The sequence below is a fragment of the Schistocerca americana genome, chromosome 5 (assembly GCF_021461395.2).
Source record: "Schistocerca americana isolate TAMUIC-IGC-003095 chromosome 5, iqSchAmer2.1, whole genome shotgun sequence".
Taxonomy (NCBI): domain Eukaryota; kingdom Metazoa; phylum Arthropoda; class Insecta; order Orthoptera; family Acrididae; genus Schistocerca; species Schistocerca americana.
Genome location: NC_060123.1, coordinates 594,544,121 through 594,567,589, shown reverse-complemented (window position 1 = coordinate 594,567,589; position 23,469 = coordinate 594,544,121). Strand labels below are relative to the sequence as shown.

At 44.8% G+C, this 23,469-nt stretch overlaps 1 protein-coding gene across 1 annotated transcript in view; it reads right to left on the bottom strand.

The window, feature by feature from the left end:
* Positions 1-23,469, bottom strand: part of LOC124616022 (cytochrome P450 6k1-like) — a 175,036-nt gene that overhangs the window by 103,835 nt on the left and 47,732 nt on the right. The window contains exon 2 of the mRNA XM_047144240.1: positions 8,185-8,411. Within this exon, the coding sequence (XP_047000196.1) occupies positions 8,185-8,404 (220 nt within the window). The 5' untranslated portion in view covers positions 8,405-8,411. The remainder of the gene's footprint in view (positions 1-8,184; positions 8,412-23,469) is intronic.

Genomic DNA, 23,469 nt, shown 5'->3' with positions numbered 1-23,469 from the left:
CGCACACACACAATAGCCTTTTCCCTCATGGCATTGCCCACATTAGTGTTCACCACAAATATTTGACACACCACCTCCTCCCCCTCCTGGGATCTGTCTTCTGCTCACCCTTCTTCCTATCTTCTCCTTCCCTTCTTCCTGACTGATCATCTCCTTCATCCTCAATCTCACTCTCTCTCCATATCCTTCTCCCATCTTTGACCATGACTAACTTGTATCTCCCTCTCACCATCTCCTCCTTGCCCCCATCTCTGCCTCCTCCCTGCCAATTTCTTTCTTCCCACCTCTCTGGCCATTTCCCCCTCCCCTCTGCCCATGTCATCCTCTCACCCAATTTGTCCATATCCTCCACTCTCTCTCTGTCATCCTCTCTGTCCATTTTCTCCTCCACATCGCTGTATCTATCACTCCTTCCACCTCTCTCTGTGTCCATCTCGTTTTGCCCTCTCCCGCTACAACTGCTCCTCCACAGCTCACCTTATTTGTCTTCTCCTGCCCCTTGTCCCTATCCATCTCTTCCTCCAACCTTCTCTGTCCCCCCATCCTTACCCCTTCTTCCTGTCTGTTCCCTCGAAGCCCCTCTCCCTTTCTATCCCTTCCTCTACCCATCAGCCTTCTCATAGCTGCAGCCTCTACCTAACAGGTCGATGAATCAGATCGATACTACTCCCACAATATGCCTGCCTTGCAGGGCAGCTTACTGTCAGAGGCTTGAAAACTTTTCCTACTGACATGTAGTGTGGCATACAAAGCAGCTATATAAGGCAGGCCACTTCCGTGTAGCACATCTGACAATACCCTTGTGTCTGATGAACACTCGGGGTCGAGTACAACGTACTGTGCTCTATAACTTAAAAGTTTCCGAGTCACTGACCTATTCCACACGCTCGTACCTTCGTTAACAGCCTGCACCGCACCGTGTCAAATGCTTTCCGGAAATCTGGAAATGCTTGTTGCCCTTCATCCATATTTCGCAGTACATCATGTGAGAAAATGGCAAGCTGAGTTTCGCGGGAGCGATGCTTTCTAAAACAATGCTGATTCGTGCACAGAAGCTTCTCATCCCCAAGAAAATTTATTATATTCGGAATGAGGGTATGTTGAAAGATTCTGCAGCAAACCGAAATTAGGGATACTGGTCTGTAATTTTCTAGGTCCGTTCTATGTAAAATCCAACTGGGAATCCGTCGGGATCTGGTGACTTCTTTGCTTTCAAATCTTTCAGTTGTTTCTCTACGCCAGGAATGCTTATTACTACGTCGTCCATACGGGAGTCTATCCGATGATCAAATGACAGTACGTTTGTACGATTCTCCTGTGTGACCGGTTTCTTTAACCTGAAATTTAAAGCTTCGGCTTTCGTTTTGCTGTCCTCAACTGCCACACCACACTCGTCAACAAGGGACTGTATGGAAGCCTTAGACCCGCTAAGGGATTTTAAATGGGACTAGAATTTTCTCGGGTTCTCTGCAAGATCTTTTGCTTAGGTGTGACGATGGTAGTTGTTGTATACTTCACGCGTAGCTCTTTTCACAGGCGCACGAATCTCTGCTAGCCTTTGATTGTTGTCATTTGTGCAGTCTCTTTTGAACCGAGAGAGCAAAAGCCTCTGCTTCTTCAGCATCATCCGAATTTCGTTATTAAACCGTGGTGGGTTTTTTGCATCCTTAATCCACTTACTAGGCACATAACTCTCCAGACTATGGTTTACAATCTCCATAAACTATGCCCGTAATTCCTCTATGTCCATATTACTGGAACTAAATGATGCCAACTCACTGCCTAAGTGTGATGCTAACAAATGTTTATCTGCTCCTAACCTTCTTGACTGATTTATTAACTTTCTAACCATAGTTGCTATAATGACATCATGGTCGCTAATCTGCGTTTCTATACTGACATTGTCGATAAGGTCTGGTTTATTTGTAGCTACGAGTTCTAAGATATTTCCATTGCGTATGGGCTGTAGAACTAGCTGCTCAAGACAGATTTTAGAAATCGTGTTCAAAAGTACTTTGCACGATGGTCTGTCTGTATCTCCACCTCATGGAATGAATCCATAGACATCCCAGTCTATACTCCGTAGGTTTAAGTCGCCTCTAACTAGTATTGCATGGTCTGGGTATTTATACGCTATTGACCGATGACTTCCCTTGAATAACTAGTACTGTCACAGCGGAATAGGATGGTTGGTAAAAAATCCTACAAATAACTTTGTTTCATATACACCTGTTACACGCAACCAGATAACTTCACTCTCACATTCAACTTCCACCTCACTTGAGGCAGTATTTTTGATGCGGAAGTAAACAATCCCCCTTCTATGGTCTCTAGTCTGTGTCTCCGATATACAAGTATGTTCTACAACTCGCGAAATATCTCAGAGCTTTCCACTTCAAGTTTCAGCTAGCTCACGGTCTCAAGAATCATTTGAGCACAAGAACTTTCCTGGAGGGCAGTAAATTCGGGAACTTTGTAACGAATACTTAGACAACTTACTGATAAAATTTTGGCAGTCGAAGTGTCTTTACTCTAAATGTGGTCTGGCTACTCTCGTTGCATATCGACTACCTTCTAGCCTAAAAAACCTTCATGTGCACTCCACAAATACCCTGCTACCCGAGTAGCTGCTTCCTTTGTGTAGTGCATCCGACCTATCAAGGTGAGTCCTACAAATCCCCACCTGATAACGCACGCCTGGAAATCTGCAGCCAAGACCGTAGCACAGTCGACAGGCCTTTGGTTGAGACCCTCCACTCAGCTCCAAACCAAAGGACTCCAATCATCTCTGAGAATAAGGCTGCAAATTACGAGCTCTGTTGGCACTCCGTGTGTGAGACCAATAGTCTTCACCACTTCCGCCAGCCGCCTTTATGAATTGGAAATGGCGTTCAGAACCCATGCAAGAGGTGTCGTTGGTGCCGACATGAGCCACAATTGCAGACGGCTGCGCCCTGTACACTCGATAGCCGTAGGTCGGGTCGCTTCCACATCTCGGATGAGACCCCCTGGCACACGTATATAGTTAGCATTGGCTTTCTTTCCAGCCCTGTCCTAGGGGCTCCATAACATCTCTATTGTTGGAGCTCCCAATAACTCGTAAACCTGTTCCCCTGTGTGCCTGTTCGGATCCTGCTGAAACAGCTGCCACATGTCCACTCACAGGGTGAATGGGCAGGGACAGATGGCCAGGCTCCACATCAGCCCTCCATCTTGAGCAAGGTGAACGTGTTACCGCCCACCTCTCACCCTGTTGTGAAGGCAGATCCATTGCATCGAGTACTCTAGGAGGTGCCTCAGCAGCAGAACTCCTGGGCAAAACAAGTGACACGGGATCACTCCATGTGATGGGCCAGATTCTTGACCACCTCCACACCCTGAGGCAGCAGCCTAAAGGTGACTGGCCGTAGCCAAATGCGCATTCAGATGTTCGCAAACTGCGGCCGGCTCCTCCTGTGTCCACACAAAGTATGCATACATCCTATCGATCTAACAAGTCTAACTGAAGAAGTAAACTATAAAAGCAGATATAATCCTAGATATGCAACTTGCTGCCCTCTTGATGTGTCATCAATGGGCGCTGATGCTTTAATGTGCCATGTAGCTGCATGTTCAGAACAAATGAAAATCGCGCTATAGACTGAATGAATGTACACTTACAAAAAACGCGAGATTAAACCTCTTAACAGAAAATATGCACCAAATTTAGGAAATATACTACGAGGAAAACGCAGGGAAAGAAAAATACTTGACATGTCGCTCTGTAGAAGTGTGTCAGCAGAGAGCTGGGGCGTGACACAGTGGGTCTGTGGTGCACGGCAGCCTACACACCAGGGGTCAGGAAAACATCTTTTTGCCCATTCTTTTTTTCTGCCAAGCTTGGTTGCATTCGATTCAGGGGTTTTGGGAGGAGATCCCAGACATATACACATACACTCTTTAGGATAAACCATTTGTTACAGTTTGTCTCTATATTTGTCATCACATAAAGCTGCTCTTACTGTTTTGATAAAAATACTTAGATCTTTATGGTAGCTACTTATGCATGGAAAACAAGTTTTCCTCCATTGACGTATTTCAAACTTCATCATTCGTGTTACCAAGAAATAACTACGCAAAATAAACGTGTAATTTTACAAGTTACCTATTAACACAAAATGTAAACTAACAGCATTATACAAAGGTCACATAACAGTGCTAGTTTGATGTTGGAGGTACACACAGTACGCTATTCTCTCTCGTCTGATAGGTTTACTCAGTACTCAGTCGCACTGGAATTTGCTGCATCTATATGATTTCGTTTCTTCTTCATTTATGGACATTGCTTTCAACGAACACACCATCTTGCCTGATAGAACATCATCACATAACATACACTTGATCTGGTAATAAATTTACGTGATCTTATAGCCACGAGATCCAGTAGCTGACAGCCAGTGCACATACACACTGTGAGCTTCTGGTGTTGGAATGCTATTTAAGATTCAGTAGCTGACCCCTACTTTCAGATTTGGGAACATATTGTTTCAAGTCTCGATGGATATTTGTTTGGAACTGTCAACAACCTCTCTCTTGCCTGCTTAGCATATTATTTTGTGTCAGTTTTCCAACTGTAACTCGACGTGGGAAAAGAAAACGAAAAGAAGATTCTCCAGTACGAAGAAAATCAAACGCTTTAAGCTTGGGAAGCTGTAAAACGTGAGATTCCCACAGTAAGAGCTAGAAAACTGTACAAAGTTCCCAGAATAACTCTGATGTACTAGAGTTTTGGAAAACAAATGGTTCCCTTCTGTATACTGGGTGAAGAATGTGAAACTTAGTTAGGTAATTCTTTTGCAGGCGCATTTTCGTAACAATTCAGTGAATTTAATCTTATTGTATAGAATTAGCATTGATATACTCAGAAAATTGTTAGGACTACAGAAGAATCAAGACAGGAACTGGACAAAGAGGAGAAATGAAGATTTATACAGAAACACAGAAACAATCACAGACACAATAACGCAGAGAAGATCAAATTTTTTCGTCTATATTCACAGAATGAATTAAAATAGCATAACAAAGAAAATTTTCACCTCAATTTCCAAAAATAAAAAACTCCATGGGGAAGAGATAAGATGGGATTTGAGAAGACTTAGCGTCAGAGAAGACATCATACATGAAAAGGATAATTGTAGGCTACTGTTCAATATTGCAAAATTTCCCATCCAACAATAAAATCACAACCGAGGTGAGCAATGTCAAATGAATAGAGGCAGGCCATCAGCCAATGCATGAAGAAGTTCTGGGAAAATAAGGAGAACAAGATTCTACCATAGTTTCAGGTCTGAGCACGTGAGGACTGTGGTAGGAAGGCGAATGTCGACTTCGGTTTATTGTAAAAATTCTAGGAAAGTGTGGGTCATCTGTAAAGGATATTGCATATATGATGTTAGTGCGTCACATTGTAGAGTACTGTTCGAGTGCTTGGGACCAGTACCAGGTCGGATTAAAGGACGACATCGAAGCAATTCAGAGGCGGGCTGCTAGATTTGTTACTGGTAGGTTCGAACAAAACGCAAGTGTTGTGGACATGCATCAAGAACTCAAATGGGAAAGCGACAGTCTTTTCTAGGAACGCAGTTGAGAAAATTTATAGAACCGGCGTTTGAAGCTGACTGCAGAACGGTTCTACTACCACCAACATAAAGTGCGCGTAAGGACCACGAAGATAAGATACGAGAAACGGTGGCTCATAACGAGACATGTAGACAGTCGCTTTTCCCTCGCTTTATTTGCGAGTGGAACAGGAAGGGAAATGCATTGATAAGGGGTACCCTCCACCACACGCCGTACGGTGGATTGCACGGTTTAACGTGGCTACTTTTGTTTCTAAAATCTACTATATAAACCATGTGCGACTATTGTTAGCTCCCTTGTCCTGTTTTCTGCGCTCTGAATAAGTCTATATAGCTGCGGCGCACGGTATAGCGTGCATTTCCGTGTGATGTGCTACGGAAGTGATGAGGGCACTTTTGCTCAACTGCAAGAAAATTGACTATTTATACGGGACAGACTTTTGCCACAAGGTCACGGACTACGAATATCTGAGGAATTGTGTGCGCGAGGAAAAGTAGGGCTCAGTATTAAATTCTATTACATGCCGAATAAACGACAGCAGGATCTGTGGACTATACTGGACACTTAGCTTTGTGGAAGTAAAAGCGTACGAAGTTTGAGTGACTGTATCGAAGCATAGTAATGGACCATAGTCCTTGCTATAATATCTTTGAGTGACGAACTGTAAAAATCACGAACGTTTTAGTTGCCGTAATTGCTGAGAGTAATTGCACGATCAACCCTCATTTTCCCTATATACAAAACGCAATCATTCATGTTCATTTAATTATTATCAAATGTTGTTAATAATAAAACTAAAGTGATTTCCACAATAGCGTGTGTATTGGTAAATAATAACTAAGATGCAAAGACTTTGGTAACTATCTTGTCTTCGGTAAAACAGCAACAAATGAAGAGCCATCGACTGAGCAAAAAGTTAACATTAATTATTAGTATAAAAAACCGAAATTTAGTCGCCGCTACAGTGAAGATGTTTGTGGCTGCTCCATCTGAGGTATAGATATAACGAACAGTCAGGCATATGCAGTAGATAACAACATCGATATCTTCCGCCAGAGAAGTCGATGACAGCAGATCGACGGAGGGCGGCTACATCTGACATCTGTCAGTGTGGTAAAATTTACTACTGTCGAAGATCGTTGTTGAGAACACCAACGACATACCAGATTGTAGCAGTCTAACAAGTCGGCAGTCGCAGAACATTACCTGCCACAATTACTTGGAATGGACTGTAACCACCCTAAGGTTCTGGTACAGGCGTCCAAATTCTAGGACTGTGTCACTAAGGAATCTACTGAGATTCGGGTAAGGGAACTGCTGACGATCGAAACTGAAAAATCACACATCACATGCGGTTTGCACCGATTTATTGCGTGAAAATAAAGACAAGTAACACGTCAATTGCATTTTATTTCATCTGGAAGTTCGTTCATTTTAACAGGAGGGTAATTGTTAATCTGACAATTTATATTGTCAACAGAAAAATCATTTTGATAGACTTGAGGTAACCTGTGTAAAATGATACTACACACACTTAGTGGTTTTTATTGAAAGAGTTAAGCATATAACATAATAAAACAATTTAATTTACTGATGAGGCTGCAGTATTCGACACAAACTTTGTGTGTGCACTTATATAAGTTTTTATAAATAATATAATACTCTTTTAAACATAGCGCCAATTTATCCATTTCAGGTGAATCTTAGAAAAAATTTTGATATGGAAATACCGTAGTATTGCGATAAATAATTGGTTACTTCTGGACATTGAGGTTACATACTGACTGGTCGTTTAATTTCAATGTCTGGTAAAATACTGTACTGTGATTGGCTGTTTCATTTTAATGAAAGCTAAAAAATTTCTCAACAGGGCCATTTTTGTTTCATTCTAGTGTTTGATAAAAATACTACACTTTGATTGACTGTTTAATTTTAAAGGACGCTAAAATATTTTTTTTTAATTTCTCACTGGGATTTTTAAATTTCCTGGCACCTCCATTTTGTAGTTTCAAATTTTGCGCTAACATCATCTCTATTACGTCATTGCCCCTCGCATATAGGGAACCCACACTAACTCTTGCACTTTTCGTCATTTAAGTGCTAAGTGATCTGGAGGCCCCATAACTACGTTACTTCTATGGATCCTACGATCTCACTAAATAAGACTTTTGAAAACCCTGTTACACATTAAATTTCAATCGAGTTTGAAATAATCTTATTTAGTGGCCCATTAAAGTCAGTGTTATTTGCCCACGATAGTTAATAGTGATTGGAAAGGAGTCAACAGCCATCAGCAGCACTCAGTTTCTGTCGATTCAGCTACTCCAGCCAGCTTTTTCACCTGAAGTCCTTTTAGAGTGCTCGTAGAATAAGCGAGTAGCTATTAACCCTCACTTTCTATTACAGGCCGCCAAGGTTACTTCGAAAATAAGTAAAGCGAAATGCGAACTGTGTATTTACAGATGTCTCAAAGACGGGCTAAACACAAAATTAAATTTCGATTGCAATTAAGGTAGAACTTAATCTTTTAGTGTCTGACGTTTGCTGCTGTTTAGAGATTCTTACCTGGTAGCTGTCTGTACATGTCGTGCAAGAGTTCCCCAATGGACTTTTGCCCCAGGGCGACGGGCCGAAAGTTCCCAAAGGGGAACGCCGGTTCCACGTAGGGTACGCCCTTCGTCTCCCAGTAGCGATAGCTGCGCTGGAACCACAGGTAAGCTGCCAGTACAGCCGCTGACAAGACGACCACCAGCTCGGCGATCCACGAGTCAAGGAAAACGGCCATCGTGAGGCTGCAAACAGAAACACCGTGACGTTTCCACAGAATGAGAATCAGAGTTTCATACATTAAATCCAGGTAACATGACAGCCTCTTTACTTTCACTTGTCTTTTACGAGAAAATGAGGTGCGTAACAACGAAAGCAAGGAGGACATGAGACGTAGACAAGCAAAAGTGGAGCCGAAGTAGATACTCCGTGCGAATTGGTATGGGTGGAGGTTATACTTAACAGCCGAACTAAGTTAATAATTGGCTCCTTCTACCGACCCCCAGACTCCGATGATATAGTTGCTGAACAGTTAAGAGAAAATTTGAGTCTCGTAACAAATAAATACCCCACTCATACGGTTATAGTTGGTGGGGACTTCAACCTTCCCTCGATATGTTGGCAAAAATACTTGTTCAAAACCAGTGGTAGGCAGAAAACATCTTCCGAGATTGTCCTAAATGCTTTCTCCGAAAATTATTTCGAGCAGTTAGTCCACGAACCCACGCGAATTGTAAATGGTTGCGAAAACACACTTGACCTCTTAGCCACAAACAATCCAGAGCTAATAGAGAGCATCATGACTGATTCAGGGATTAGTGATCACAAGGTCGTTGTAGCTAGGCTAAATACCGTTTCTTCCAAATCCACCAGAAACAAACGCAATATAATTTTATTTTGAAAAGCGGATAAAGTGTCACTAGAAGCCTTCCTAAGAGACAATCTCCATTCCTTCCGAACTAACTATGCAAATGTAGACGAGATGTGGCTCAGATTCAAAGATATAGTAGCAACAGCAATTGAGAGATTCATACCTCATAAACTGGTAAGAGATGGAACTGATCCCCCATGGTACACAAAAAAGGTCCGAACGCTGTTGCAGAGGCAACGGAAAAAGCATGCAAAGTTCAGAAGAACGAGAAATCACGAAGATTGGCTAAAATTTACAGACGCGCGAAATTTGGCACGGACTTCAATGCAAGATGCCTTTAATATGTTCCACAACGAAACATTGTCTCGAAATTTGGTAGAAAATCCGAAAAAATTCTGGTCGTATGTAAAGTACACAAGCGGCAAGACGCAGTCAATACCTTCGCTGCGCAGTGCCGATGGTAGTGTTACCGACGACTGTGCCGCTAAAGCGGAGTTATTGAACGCAGTTTTCCGAAATTCCTTCATCAGGGAAGACGAATGGAATATTCCAGAATTTGAAACACGAACAGCTGCTAGCATGAGTTTCTTAGAAGTAGATACCTTAGGGGTTGCCAAGCAACTCAAATCGCTTGATACGGGCAAGTCTTCAGGTCCAGATTATATACCGATTAGGTTCCTTTCAGATTACGCTTATACAATAGCTCCCTACTTAGGAATCATATACAACCGCTCGCTCACCGATAGATCTGTACCTGCAGATTGGAAAATTGCGCAGGTCGCACCAGTGTTTAAGAAGGGTAGTAGGAGTAATCCATCGAACTTCAGACCTATATCACTGACGTCGGTTTGCAGTAGGGTTTTGGAGCATATACTGTATTCAAACATTATGAATCACCTCGAAGGGAACGATCTACTGATACGTAGTCAGCATGGTTTCAGAAAACATCGTTCTTGTGCAACGCAGCTAGCTCTTTATTCGCACGAAGTAATGGCCGCTATCGACAGGGGATCTCAGGTTGATTCCGTATTTCTGGATTTCCGGAAAGCTTTTGACACTGTTCCTCACAAGGGACTTCTAATCAAACTGTGGGCCTATGGGGTATCGTCTCAGTTGTGTGACTGGATTCGTGATTTCCTGTCAGGAAGGTCGCAGTTCGTAGTAAGACGGCAAATCACCAAGTAAAACTGAAGTGATATCAGATGTTCCCCAGGGAAGCGTCCTGGAACCTCTGCTGTTCCTGATCTATATAAATGACCTGGGTGACAATCTGAGCAGTTCTCCTAGGTTGTTCGCAGATGATGCTGTAATTTACCGTCTAGTAAGGTCATCCGAAGACCAGTATCAGTTGCAAAGCGATTTAGAAAAGATTGCTGTATGGTGTGGCAGGTGGCAGTTGACGCTAAATAACGAAAAGTGTGAGGTGATCCACATGAGTTCCAAAAGAAATCTGTTGGAATTCGATTACTCGATAAATAGTACAATTCTCAAGGCTGTCAATTCAACTAAGTACCTGGGTGTTAAAATCACGAACAACTTTAGTTGGAAAGACCACGTAGATAATATTGTGGGGAAGGCGAGCCAAAGGTTGCGTTTCATTGGTAGGACACTTAGAAGATGCAACAAGTCCACTAAAGAGACAGCAGAGACTACACTCGTTCGTCCTCTGTTAGAATACTGCTGCGTGGTGTGGGATCCTTACCAGGTGGGATTGACGGAGGACATCGAAAGGGTGCAAAAAAGGGCAGCTCGTTTTGTATTATCACGTAATAGGGGAGAGAGTGTGACAGATATGGGAACGCGAGTTGGGATGGAAGTCATTAAAGCAAAGACGTTTTTCGTCGCGGCGAGATCTATTTACGAAATTTCAGTCACCAACTTTCTTTTCCGAATGCGAAAATATTTTGTTGAGCCCAACCTACGTAGGTAGGAATGATCATCAAAATAAAATAAGAGAAATCAGAGCTCGAACAGAAAGGTTTAGGTGTTCGTTTTTCCCGGGCGCTGTTCGGGAGTGGAATGGTAGAGAGATAGTATGATTGTGGTTCGATGAACCCTCTGCCAAGCACTTAAATGTGAATTGCAGAGTAATCATGTAGATGTAGATGTAGATGTAGAAAAGCAAAGAGCGTTCATCATCAAAACAAAGTCTGCTGGTATCAAAGAAAGGCTTTTAGGAAAACGATACTGAGAATGTAAACTATTTCTGGAGCATGGCATTGTGTGTACTGATGCAGGAGGATACTTGAAGCTAGAGGCAGCCATGTGTACAACAAATAACTGAGAATGTACCTTGTTAATGTCACTCTGAGATGAAGAGGTTGACACAGAAAAGTAAACTGTAGTACTGAAAACCTAGAAACTAAACTCCACCCTGAACAGGCCATGAAGGGCCAAGGAAACTGACTGGCCGCTGTGTCATCCGCAGCTCATCGGCATGATCATTGGATGCGGATATGGAGGGGCATATGGTCAGCACACCGCTCTCCCGGCCGTATGTCAGTTTCCGAGACCGGAGCCGCTACTTCTCAATCAAGTAGCTCCTCAGTTTGCCTCACAAGGGCTGAGTGCACCCCGAAGAAACAGTAGTAGGCCACAAATACCAGTCAGAAGACTTATGAAGGCAGAGAATTTTGAAAAAAGTTTCTGTAAAAAGAAACACTAATTAACATTCGAAACTATAAAACTCGAGACAAGAAAAAGACGAATGGAAAGCTATTTTTGGAGCAAGCTCTGTGTTGATCTGTAACATCGACAATGAGGAACACACAGATGAAACGGTTAGATGCCTTTCAAATGTGATGTAACTAGAGACTATTGAAGGCAAGGATAGATGAATTTAGGAAATAAGACGTCCTGTGAAGATTCAAAGGCGCAAAGTGCGCAAAAAAACACCACGAATCAAATACACTCCTGGAAATTGAAATAAGAACACCGTGAATTCATTGTCCCAGGAAGGGGAAACTTTATTGACACATTCCTGGGGTCAGATACATCACATGATCACACTGACAGAACCACAGGCACATAGACACAGGCAACAGAGCATGCACAATGTCGGCACTAGTACAGTGTATATCCACCTTTCGCAGCAATGCAGGCTGCTATTCTCCCATGGAGACGATCGTAGAGATGCTGGATGTAGTCCTGTGGAACGGCTTGCCATGCCATTTCCACCTGGCGCCTCAGTTGGACCAGCATTCGCGCTGGACGTGCAGACCGCGTGAGACGACGCTTCATCCAGTCCCAAACATGCTCAATGGGGGACAGATCCGGAGATCTTGCTGGCCAGGGTAGTTGACTTACACCTTCTAGAGCACGTTGGGTGGCACGGGATACATGCGGACGTGCATTGTCCTGTTGGAACAGCAAGTTCCCTTGCCGGTCTAGGAATGGTAGAACGATGGGTTCGATGACGGTTTGGATGTACCGTGCACTATTCAGTGTCCCCTCGACGATCACCAGTGGTGTACGGCCAGTGTAGGAGATCGCTCCCCACACCATGATGCCGGGTGTTGGCCCTGTGTGCCTCGGTCGTATGCAGTCCTGATTGTGGCGCTCACCTGCACGGCGCCAAACACGCATACGACCATCATTGGCACCAAGGCAGAAGCGACTCTCATCGCTGAAGACGACATGTCTCCATTCGTCCCTCCATTCACGCCTGTCGCGACACCACTGGAGGCGGGCTGCACGATGTTGGGGCGTGAGCGGAAGACGGCCTAACGGTGTGCGGGACCGTGGCCCAGCTTCATGGAGACGGTTGCGAATGGTCCTCGCCGATACCCCAGGAGCAACAGTGTCCCTAATTTGCTGGGAAGTGGCGGTGCGGTCCCCTACGGCACTGCGTAGGATCCTACGGTCTTGGCGTGCATCCGTGCGTCGCTGCGGTCCGGTCCCAGGTCGACGGGCACGTGCACCTTTCGCCGACCACTGGCGACAACATCGATGTACTGTGGAGACCTCACGTCCCACGTGTTGAGCAATTCGGCGGTACGTCCACCCGGCCTCCCGCATGCCCACTATACGCCCTCGCTCAAAGTCCGTCAGCTGCACATGCGGTTCACGTCCACGCTGTCGCGGCATGCTACCAGTGTTAAAGACTGCGATGGAGCTCCGTATGCCACGGCAAACTGGCTGACACTGACGGCGGCGGTGCACAAATGCTGCGCAGCTAGCGCCATTCGACGGCCAACACCGCGGTTCCTGGTGTGTCCGCTGTGCCGTGCGTGTGATCATTGCTTGTACAGCCCTCTCGCAGTGTCCGGAGCAAGTATGGTGGGTCTGACACACCGGTGTCAATGTGTTCTTTTTTCCATTTCCAGGAGTGTAGATAGAATTGTTGCGCTTATATCACGGTATTAGTCGTAGCTGAATATTTTTTTAAAACGAACACACCGCTACTTGACTGTGTTATTTTTTATTTTAGTACAACCCAAGTTTCGGCCTTTTATGCTATTTTCAAGTATTTGCTAAAAGCAAAAGTTGCGTACAATAAGACCACGTAAAATTTCGAAAGATGTAAAATGTCTTAAATAATGAATGTAAAGTGGTGCATAATTACAAAATATGTACTTACAAGGTGTTATTACATGGAATTTCTGCTTTTAGAAAATACGGAAAATGGTACAAAAGGCCGAAACATGGGTTGTATTTAAATAAACATTAAAACTGTCAAATGGCGGTGTGTTCTTTAAAAAAAAATACAGTATAACTGTTGTTCAGCAACATCAAAAACTGAAAAATTGTGGTTGACGGAATAGCAAAAGAAAGGAATGAATAGGCTCTGATATGAGTACACATTGCCTCACAGAAAAAGGAGAACTCCCATAAGACATGGTCCAATGCCAGTGTAACTTCGTACTCATAAACACCATCGGTGGGTATGTAAATGATTAGAGTTATAATTCTCTGTGACAGGTAGGATTGGCACCAGAATACATTAATACTGTTCGTGTCTGGTGTTGTTGCCAGGCCTGGTGGGTTGTATGAGGAGTGTGAACAGCGTCAGATGTTGAGTAGTCACAGTGAAGGACACAGATATGCCACGTACTCATGTGAGACAGGGTTATCAGCACGTGACAGAATTAGAATGGTGCCTGATTGTGGGTCTCCATTTGGTTGGGCAGTTGAATCGTGCAATGTCCAAAAAATTGGTGGGCCTTTCAGAAGTAACAGTGGCCCGATGTTGGAGTGCATGGAAAGATGAGGGCAGGTATACACGTCTACAAGATTTCGGTCGACCACTCTTGAGCATCGCAAGGGATAACCGGTATATTTTCCACTAAGCACACGATAACGTCTTCACATTTTCGCCTGCCATCCGAAAACAAGTATTGGATCTCTTGCAAAATTCTGTGTCATCCCACACCATAGGTAGGAGCTTAGCAGTAGCCAGACTAGCGAATTACTATCCCGTGCAAGGCTGATGGCAACACCACAGCACAAACATCTACACCTACATCTACATGGATACTCTACAAATCACATTTAAGTGCCTGGCAGAGAGTTCAAAGAACTACCTTCACAATTCTATATTATTACAATCTCGTAGAGCGTGCAGAAAAAGCGAATACCTATATCGTTCCCTTTGAGCTCTGATTTCACTTATTTTATCATGGTCATCGTTTCTCCGTATGTAGACCGGCGTCAACAAAATATTTTTGCATTTGGAAGAGAAAGTTGGTGATTGGAATTTCGTGAGAAGATTCCTCCGCACCGAAAGACGCCTTTGTTTTATGATGTCCGTCCCAAATCCAGTATCATTTCAGTGACATTCTCTCCGATAATACAAAACGTTCTGCCCTTCTTTGAACTTTTTCGATATACTCCGTCTCTCCTATCTGGTAACGAGCCCACACCGTGCAGCAGTATTCTAAAAGAGAACGGACAAGCGTAGTGTAGGCAGTCTCCTTAGTACATCTGTTACATTTCCTAGGTATCCTGTCAATAAAACCCAGTCTTTGGTTAGCTTTCCCCACATTTTCTACGTGTTCCTTCCAATTTAAGTTGTTCTTAATTGTAATTCTTAGGTATTTGGTTGAATTTATGGCCTTTTGATTTGACTGATTTATCGGCTCAAATGGCTCTGAGCACTATGGGACTTAACATCTGAGGTCATCAGTCCCATAGAACTTAGAACTACTTAAACCTAACTAACCTAAGCACATCACACACATCCATGCCCGAGGCAGGATTCGAACCTGCGACCGTAGCGGTCGCGCGGCTCCAGACTGTAGCGCCTAGAACCGCTCGGCCACATTGGCTGGCACTGATTTATCGTGTAACCGAAGTTGCACTCACGTGGATGACCCCACACTTTTCGTTATTTTGGGCCAATTGCCAATTTTCGCACTTGACAGAAATCTTTTCTAAATCGTTATGCAGTTTGTTTTGATCTTCTGATGACTTTACTAGTTGATAAACGATAGCGTCATCTGCAAACAACCGAAGACGGCTGTTCAAATTGTCTCCCAAATCCTTTATATAGATAAGGAACAGCAAAGTGCCTATAACACTACCTTGGAGAACGCCTCAAACCACTCCTGTTTTACTCGATGACTTTCCGTCAATTACTACGAACTGTGACCTCTCTGACAGGAAATCGCAAATCCAGTCACATAACTGAGACGATATTCCATAAAAACGCAATTTCACTACTAGCCGCTTGTGTGGTGCAGTGTCAAAAGCCTTCCGGAAACCCAGAGATACGGAACTGATCTGAAATCCCTTGTCAATAGCACTCAACACTTAATGTGAAAAAAGAGCTAGTTGTGTTTCACAGGAACGATGTTTTCTAAACTCATGTTGACTGTGTGTCAATAGACCGTTTTCTTCAAGGTAATTCATAATGTTCGAACAAAAATATGTTCTAAAATCCTGATGCATATTGACGTCAATGATATGGGCCTGTAATTTAGTGCATTACTCCTACTACCTTTCTTGAATATTGCTGTAACTTGTGTAATTTTTCAGTCTTTGTGTACGGATCTTTCCGTCGAGCGAACGGTTGTATCTTATTGTTAAGTATGCAGCTATTGCGTCTGCATACTCTGAAAGGAACCTAATTGGTATACACTCTGGACCAGAAGACTTGCTTTTTTAAATTGATTTAAGTTGCTCCAATGCTCACAGGAGGGGGGGTTGGGTTGTTTTGGGGAAGGAGACCAGACAGCGAGGTCATAGGTCTCATCGGATTAGGGAAGGACGGGGAAGGAAGTCGGCCGTGCCCTTTGAAAGGAACCATCCCGGCATTTGCCTGGAGCGATTTAGGGAAATCACGGAAAACCTAAATCAGGATGGCTGGACGCGGGATTGAACCGTCGTCCTCCCGAATGCGAGTCCAGTGCCTAACCACTGCGCCACCTCGCTCGGTGCTCACAGGATAGATACTTCCTAGTTACTTATGTTGGCGGATGCTCGTGATTCGAATTCTGGAATATTCACTTCGTCTTCTTTTGTGAAGGCATTTCGGAAGGCTGTATTTAGTAACTCTGCTTTGGGAGCACTTTTTTCGATAGTATTTCCATTGCTATCGCACAGAGAAGGTATTGATTGTGTCTGGTCGCTAGCGTACTTCACATACGACCAGAACTTCTTTGGATTTTCTGCCAGGTTTGGAGACAAAGTTTCGTTGTGCAAAGTATCATAAGCATCTCGCATTGTAGTCCTCGCTAAATTTCGAGCTTCTGTAAAAGATCGCCAATCTTGGAGATTTTGCGTCTGTTTGAATTTGGCATATTTGTTTCGTTGGTTCTGCAACAGTGTTCTGACCCGTTTTGTGTACCAAGGAGTATCAGCTCCGTCGTTTGTTGATTTATTTGGTATAAATCTCTCGATTGCTGCCGATACTATTTCTTTCAATTCAAGCCACATACACTCCTGGAAATTGAAATAAGAACACCGTGAATTCATTGTCCCAGGAAGGGCAAACTTTATTGACACATTCCTGGGGTCAGATACATCACATGATCACACTGACAGAACCACAGGCACATAGACACAGGCAACAGAGCATGCACAATGTCGGCACTAGTACAGTGTATATCCACCTTTCACAGCAATACAGGCTGCTATTCTCCCATGGAGACGATCGTAGAGATGCTGGATGTAGTCCTGTGGAACGGCTTGCCATGCCATTTCCACCTGGCGCCTCAGTTGGACCAGCGTTCGTGCTGGACGTGCAGACCGCGTGAGACGACGCTTCATCCAGTCCCAAACATGCTCAATGGGGGACAGATCCGGAGATCTTGCTGGCCAGGGTAGTTGACTTACACCTTCTAGAGCACGTTGGGTGGCACGGGATACATGCGGACGTGCATTGTCCTGTTGGAACAGCAAGTTCCCTTGCCGGTCTAGGAATGGTAGAACGATGGGTTCGATGACGGTTTGGATGTACCGTGCACTATTCAGTGTCTCCTCGACGATCACCAGTGGTGTACGGCCAGTGTAGGAGATCGCTCCCCACACCATGATGCCGGGTGTTGGCCCTGTGTGCCTCGGTCGTATGCAGTCCTGATTGTGGCGCTCACCTGCACGGCACCAAACACGCATACGACCATCATTGGCACCAAGACAGAAGCGACTCTCATCGCTGAAGACGACACGTCTCCATTCGTCCCTCCATTCACGCCTGTCGCGACACCACTGGAGGCGGGCTGCACGATGTTGGGGCGTGAGCGAAAGACGGCCTAACGGTGTGCGGGACCGTAGCCCAGCTTCATGGAGACGGTTGCGAATGGTCCTCGCCGATACCCCAGGAGCAACAGTGTCCCTAATTTGCTGGGAAGTGGCGGTGCGGTCCCCTACGGCACTGCGTAGGATCCTACGGTCTTGGCGTGCATCCGTGCGTCGCTGCGGTCCGGTCCCAGGTCGACGGGCACGTGCACCTTCCGCCGACCACTGGCGACAACATCGATGTACTGTGGAGACCTCACGTCCCACATGTTGAGCAATTCGGCGATACGTCCACCCGGCCTCCCGCATGCCCACTATACGCCCTCGCTCAAAGTCCGTCAACTGCACATACGGTTCACGTCCACGCTGTCGCGGCATGCTACCAGTGTTAAAGACTGCGATGGAGCTCCGTATGCCACGGCAAACTGGCTGACACTGACGGCGGTGGTGCACAAATGCTGCGCAGCTAGCGCCATTCGACGGCCAACACCGCGGTTCCTGGTGTGTCCGCTGTGCCGTGCGTGTGATCATTGCTTGTACAGCCCTCTCGCAGTGTCCGGAGCAAGTATGGTGGGTCTGACACACCGGTGTCAATGTGTTCTTTTTTCCATTTCCAGGAGTGTATGATCTATTTTTATATTGTTAATTTGGAAGGAGTGGAGATTGTCTCTCACAAAGGCGCAAAGTGGATTTTTGTCTGCTTTTTGGAATAGGTATATTTTTTGTTTATTTTTGGAGTATAATGGAGTGATGCCGTGAGCAGGAAGCGTGGACTGTCGTTGAATGGCGTCGCACTGTGTTCAGCGAAGAACCGCTGCTGCCCTGGCGGGGATCGCGTTCTTCCATTGCTTTGAAGAGGCACAACAGTTTTACTCCTGAAGTCTTTGTGTGGGGAGTCCCATGTGTGACTTCAGGTCCCGGCTGCAAGTGATTGAGGGAACACGATAGTAAATCTCCGTTATCTTGCCTCCTCGCGTGTTACCTCTCACGTACCAGAAACGCGGTGTCATTTTTCAACAGGACAATGTTCGTTCACATACGGTACATGCCTCTAAAAACTGTCTGCATGATGTTGAGGTTCCCTCGCGGTCAGCAAGATCCCCAGAACTGTCACTGATGGAACACGTGTAGAATCAGTTCAGTCGCAGTCCTAGTACCCAGCACACCTAGGACCAAAGTTACAACAGCTGTGGGACTAATTCTCTCTGGAGAGGGTACGACGGCTTTATTACAGCCTTCCCAAGCGAACCAGTTGGCGTATCCAGGCCAGAGGAGGTGCAATGCCGTATCGATTAGTGGGCTCATACTGCCAAGTTCTTCGTAAATTTGACTCAGTTTTGCAATCACAGAACTAACGCCACATATCCTCTCATCCTATGAAGTTTCTCCTCCTCTCTTTGATGCTTCATTTTTCTCGTCAGGCAGTGTACAAGGCAGATCCGTGGTGATGTGCGATGTACTGAAAAAAAGAGGGCAGCTCGCTAGCAACAGGAGTACAAAGATATAGCAAACTAGTACTACGGCCGATGACGAAAACAACAGTCTTTATCAGTCAACTCCGCTGTTCCTCCTACTTCTGAGCCGGTGTCACATTTCTCCTGTAGAGATAGGGAATAAAATAGTGATGTAGTAATATGAAACTAAAGTAAACGAAACTCCGTCCGAATAGGCGTCGGAAGGCCCAACGGCACCGACCGACCGCCGCGTCGTCACTGCATACGGAGGGGCATGTGGTCAGCACACCGCTCTCCCACGTTTTCTCAGTCAGTCAGCTCCTCAATTGGCCTCACAAGGGGACGGTCACCCATACAAGTGTTAGCCAAGCCAGATAACGTTTAACTTCGGTGATCCGGCTGGAACCGGTGCTACCACTGTGGCATGTCCGTTGCCAGTGTAGTCTTACACTATTACCTATTAAAATTACTACACCACGAAGATGACGTGCTACAGACAAAAAAATTAACCGACAGGAAGAAGATGCTGTGATACGCAAATGATTAGCTTTTCAGAGCATTCACACAAGGTTGGTGCCAGTAGCTACACCTACAACGTGCTGATATGAGGAAAGTTTCCAACCGATTTCTCATACACAAACAGCAGTTGTCCGGCGTTGCCTGGTGAAACGTCGTTGTGATGCCTCATGTAAGGAGGAGAAATGAATACCATCACGTTTTCAACTTTGATAAAGGACGGATTGTCGCTTATCGCGATTGCGGTTTATCGTGTCGCGACATTGCTGCTCGAGTTGGTCGAGATCCAATGACTGTTAGCAGAATATGGAATCGGTGGATTCAGGAGGGTAATACGGAACGCCGTGCTGGATCCCAACGGCCTCGGATCACTAGCAGTCGAGATGACAGGCATCTTATCCGCATGGCTGTAGCGGATCGTGCAGCCACGTCTCGATCCCTGAGTCAACAGATGGGGACGTTTGCAAGACAACAACAATCTGCACCAACAGTTCGACGACTTTTGCAGCAGCATGGACTATCAGCTCGGAGACTATGGCTGCGGTTCCCCTTGACGCTGCATCACAGACAGGAGCGCCTGCGATGGTGTACTCAACGGCGAACCTGGGTGCGAATGGCAAAACGTCATTTTTTCGGATGAATCCTGTTGTGTACATAGTTCCGCGTAGTCAGCGCGTACACAACTTTCCCAATAGAGCGCGCCCCACTAAGCACAACAGCGCAGGCGCAGCGCTCGTCCGTCTCCGCCCTACGAGATGGCGCTGTCTTCGAAACGGACCAAATTCTGCTTCCGCCGATCCGCGCATTAATATGTAACGCAGCCAATGAGACTGCTGCTAACGTAGAACCTTTTCTCCTCGCGGATCACACTCGCGCAGTGATACCTGAACGCTCGAGGTATTATAACGAGTGTACAGACCTCCGATTAGTCAGTCTGCATCAGTCTGCACCAGTCTGCATTTGTCTGCACCAGTCCATACCAGTCTGCATTAGTCTGCATTATAGTCAAGTTTCAGTCTGCGCCTAATAAGATTATCATATTCCTGTACATAGCCATGAAGATAAATGTATAGACACTTTGTCAAGTATCAGAGATATGTGAGAATAAGATTAACGTACCAAGAACAAAGGAACTTCAGATTGTCAATTGTAAACAGCATCCAGAATCCAGTTACGTAATATCTGTGATTTTTATTATTTTAATAAATGTGTGTGAAAATTAATCATGTTCTCTTTAAAGTTGGTCACCGTCAATCTGCTTCTCTAAGCGTGCAAGTGGCATTTCTATCGTCTGACCTAACGGCAGAATATAAACACGCCACGATAAGACCACGAGACATATTGCTGACACTCGCCTACTTCGTTAGAGCGACAAGTCAAATAATCTGATGGTGTGTGTACCGAAGGTCTTACAGTACGCACACCACAAATCCAGGTTCTATTTACAGCAACGTGATGGTCGCATCCGTGTTTGCCGACATCGCGGTGAACGCACATTGGAAGCGTGTATTCGCCATCGCCATACTGGCGTATCACCCGGCATGGTGGTATGTAGTGCCATTGGTTACACGTCTCGGTCACCTCTTGTTCGCATTGACGGCACTTTGAACAGTGGTCGTTACGTTTCAGATGTGTTACGACCCATGGCTCTACCCTTCATTCGATCCCTGCGAAACCCTACATTTCAGCAGGATAATGCACGACCGCATGTTGCAGGTCCTGTACGGGCCTTTCTGGACACAGAAAATGTTCGACTGCTGCCCTGGCCAGCACATTCTCCAGATCTCTCACCAATTGAAAACATCTGGTCAATGGTGGCCAAGCAACTGGCTCGTCACGATACGCCAGTCACTACTCTTGATGAACTGTGGTATCGTGTCGAAGCTGCATGGGCAGCTCTACCTGTACATGTCATCCAAGCTCCGTATGACTCAATGCCCATGCGTATCAAGGCCGTTATTACGGCCATAGGTGGTTGTTCTGGGTACTGATTTCTCAGGATCTATGCACTCAAATTGCGTGAAAATGTAATCACATGTCAATTCTAGTATAATATATTTGTCCAACGAATACCCGTTTATCATCTGCATTTCTTCGTGGTGTAGCAATTTTAATGGCCAGTAGTGTATGTGAGGAGAAATTTAGGCTCTTCCCTTCGCGATTGGAATTTTATTTGTTGTTAGTTGAACTGATGTTCGGAAGGTTATTTATTTTGTTTGTTCTTATTCGCTAATGTTGGTTCACGTTACATTGTGGACAATTCACTGCATTCAAGAGGGAGATTCTTTCCTCAGAAATGAAACACCGTAGCACTTTGTGGTTCATGAAATGATCCTACGACAAGCCATTTTTGGGCGTCTGCGTGATCATGGGTCCTTTCAGACAGACGAACGTGCAAGGAGGCGGCGGACTGAGCGTACAACAGATGTGGAGGACCAGGTTCTACAGGACATGCGACTTCTCGATCATTTCCATCTGGTTGGCCGTACACACACACCACACAAGGAACACACTGCGCGTGGTCAGAGGAACTTTCATTCATCGCCGCTATCTACCGTGCCAACGATGCATTTCTGGACACAGGTCCATAGGACCTTTTTTCCTCCATTTACAGCCAGAAAACTGTCCCTGCAGTTTATCGGTTTTACTAGTGTTCACCCTGTAGAAAGGAAAAAATAAGTAAATGAAGATGAGGTGGCAGATACGCCGTTGCGAGAATTCGGCAAAACACTGAAATACCCAAGTCGAAACAAGGCCCCGAAGCAACCGACATTCCCTCAGAACTATTTAGATGCTCGGGAGAGCCTGCCATGACAAAACTATTCCACCTGGTGTGCATGATATATGAGACAGGCAAAATACGGCCAGTCTTTAACGAGGATGTAATAATTCAAATTTCAAAGAAGGCAGATGCTGATGGGTGTGAATACTACCGAATCATCAGTGTAACAAGCCACGGCTGCAAAATACTGACACGAATTATTTGCAGATGAATGGGAAAACTGATAGACACTGACCTCCGGGAGAATCTGTTTGGGTTCTCGGGAAACGAAGGAGTACGTGAGGCAGTATTGAACCTTCAGCTCATCTTAAAAGATCGTTTAAAGAAAAGCAAACACACGTTTAGAGAATTTTTCGATTTAGAGGAATCTTTTAACAATGTTGATTGGACTACATTCCTCGAAATTCTGAAGGTAGCAGGAATAAAATACAGGGAGTGAATTGTTATCTACAATTTGTATAGGAACCAGACCAAAGCTGAAGGGCATGTACGGAAAGTAGTGATTGAGAAGGTAGTTCAGAAATAAAAAAAAAAGAAATAAAAACTTTTAGGTTTGCGAATAACATTGCAATACTTTCATAAACGGTAAAGGACTTGAAAGAGCAGTTAGTTAATTAGTTAGTTTCGTGTTCCATGGATGCTTGATCGTAATGACATGGAACGAGTCATTTTACACTTACATTACACGTACATATGTAAATATGGCTACATTATTACTACAAAATTTTTAGTATGATTGTGAGTTAGTAATTCCTACCCAGCACCTATTCACGTTAGAAAAATATAAATTCTTCTACGGAATAGGAGTTGTTAAATACAAACTTTCTGAGTTTGTTCTTAAATTTAACTTTGCTGTCTGTCAGACATTTCATGTCATTGGGTACGACATCAAAAATTTTGGTGGCAGCATTGTGCACCCTTTTTCGTGCTGAAGACAACCTCAGTGTGGAGTAATGAATGGCATTTTTGTTGTGGTATTGTACCTGTGTACATCATTGTTTCTT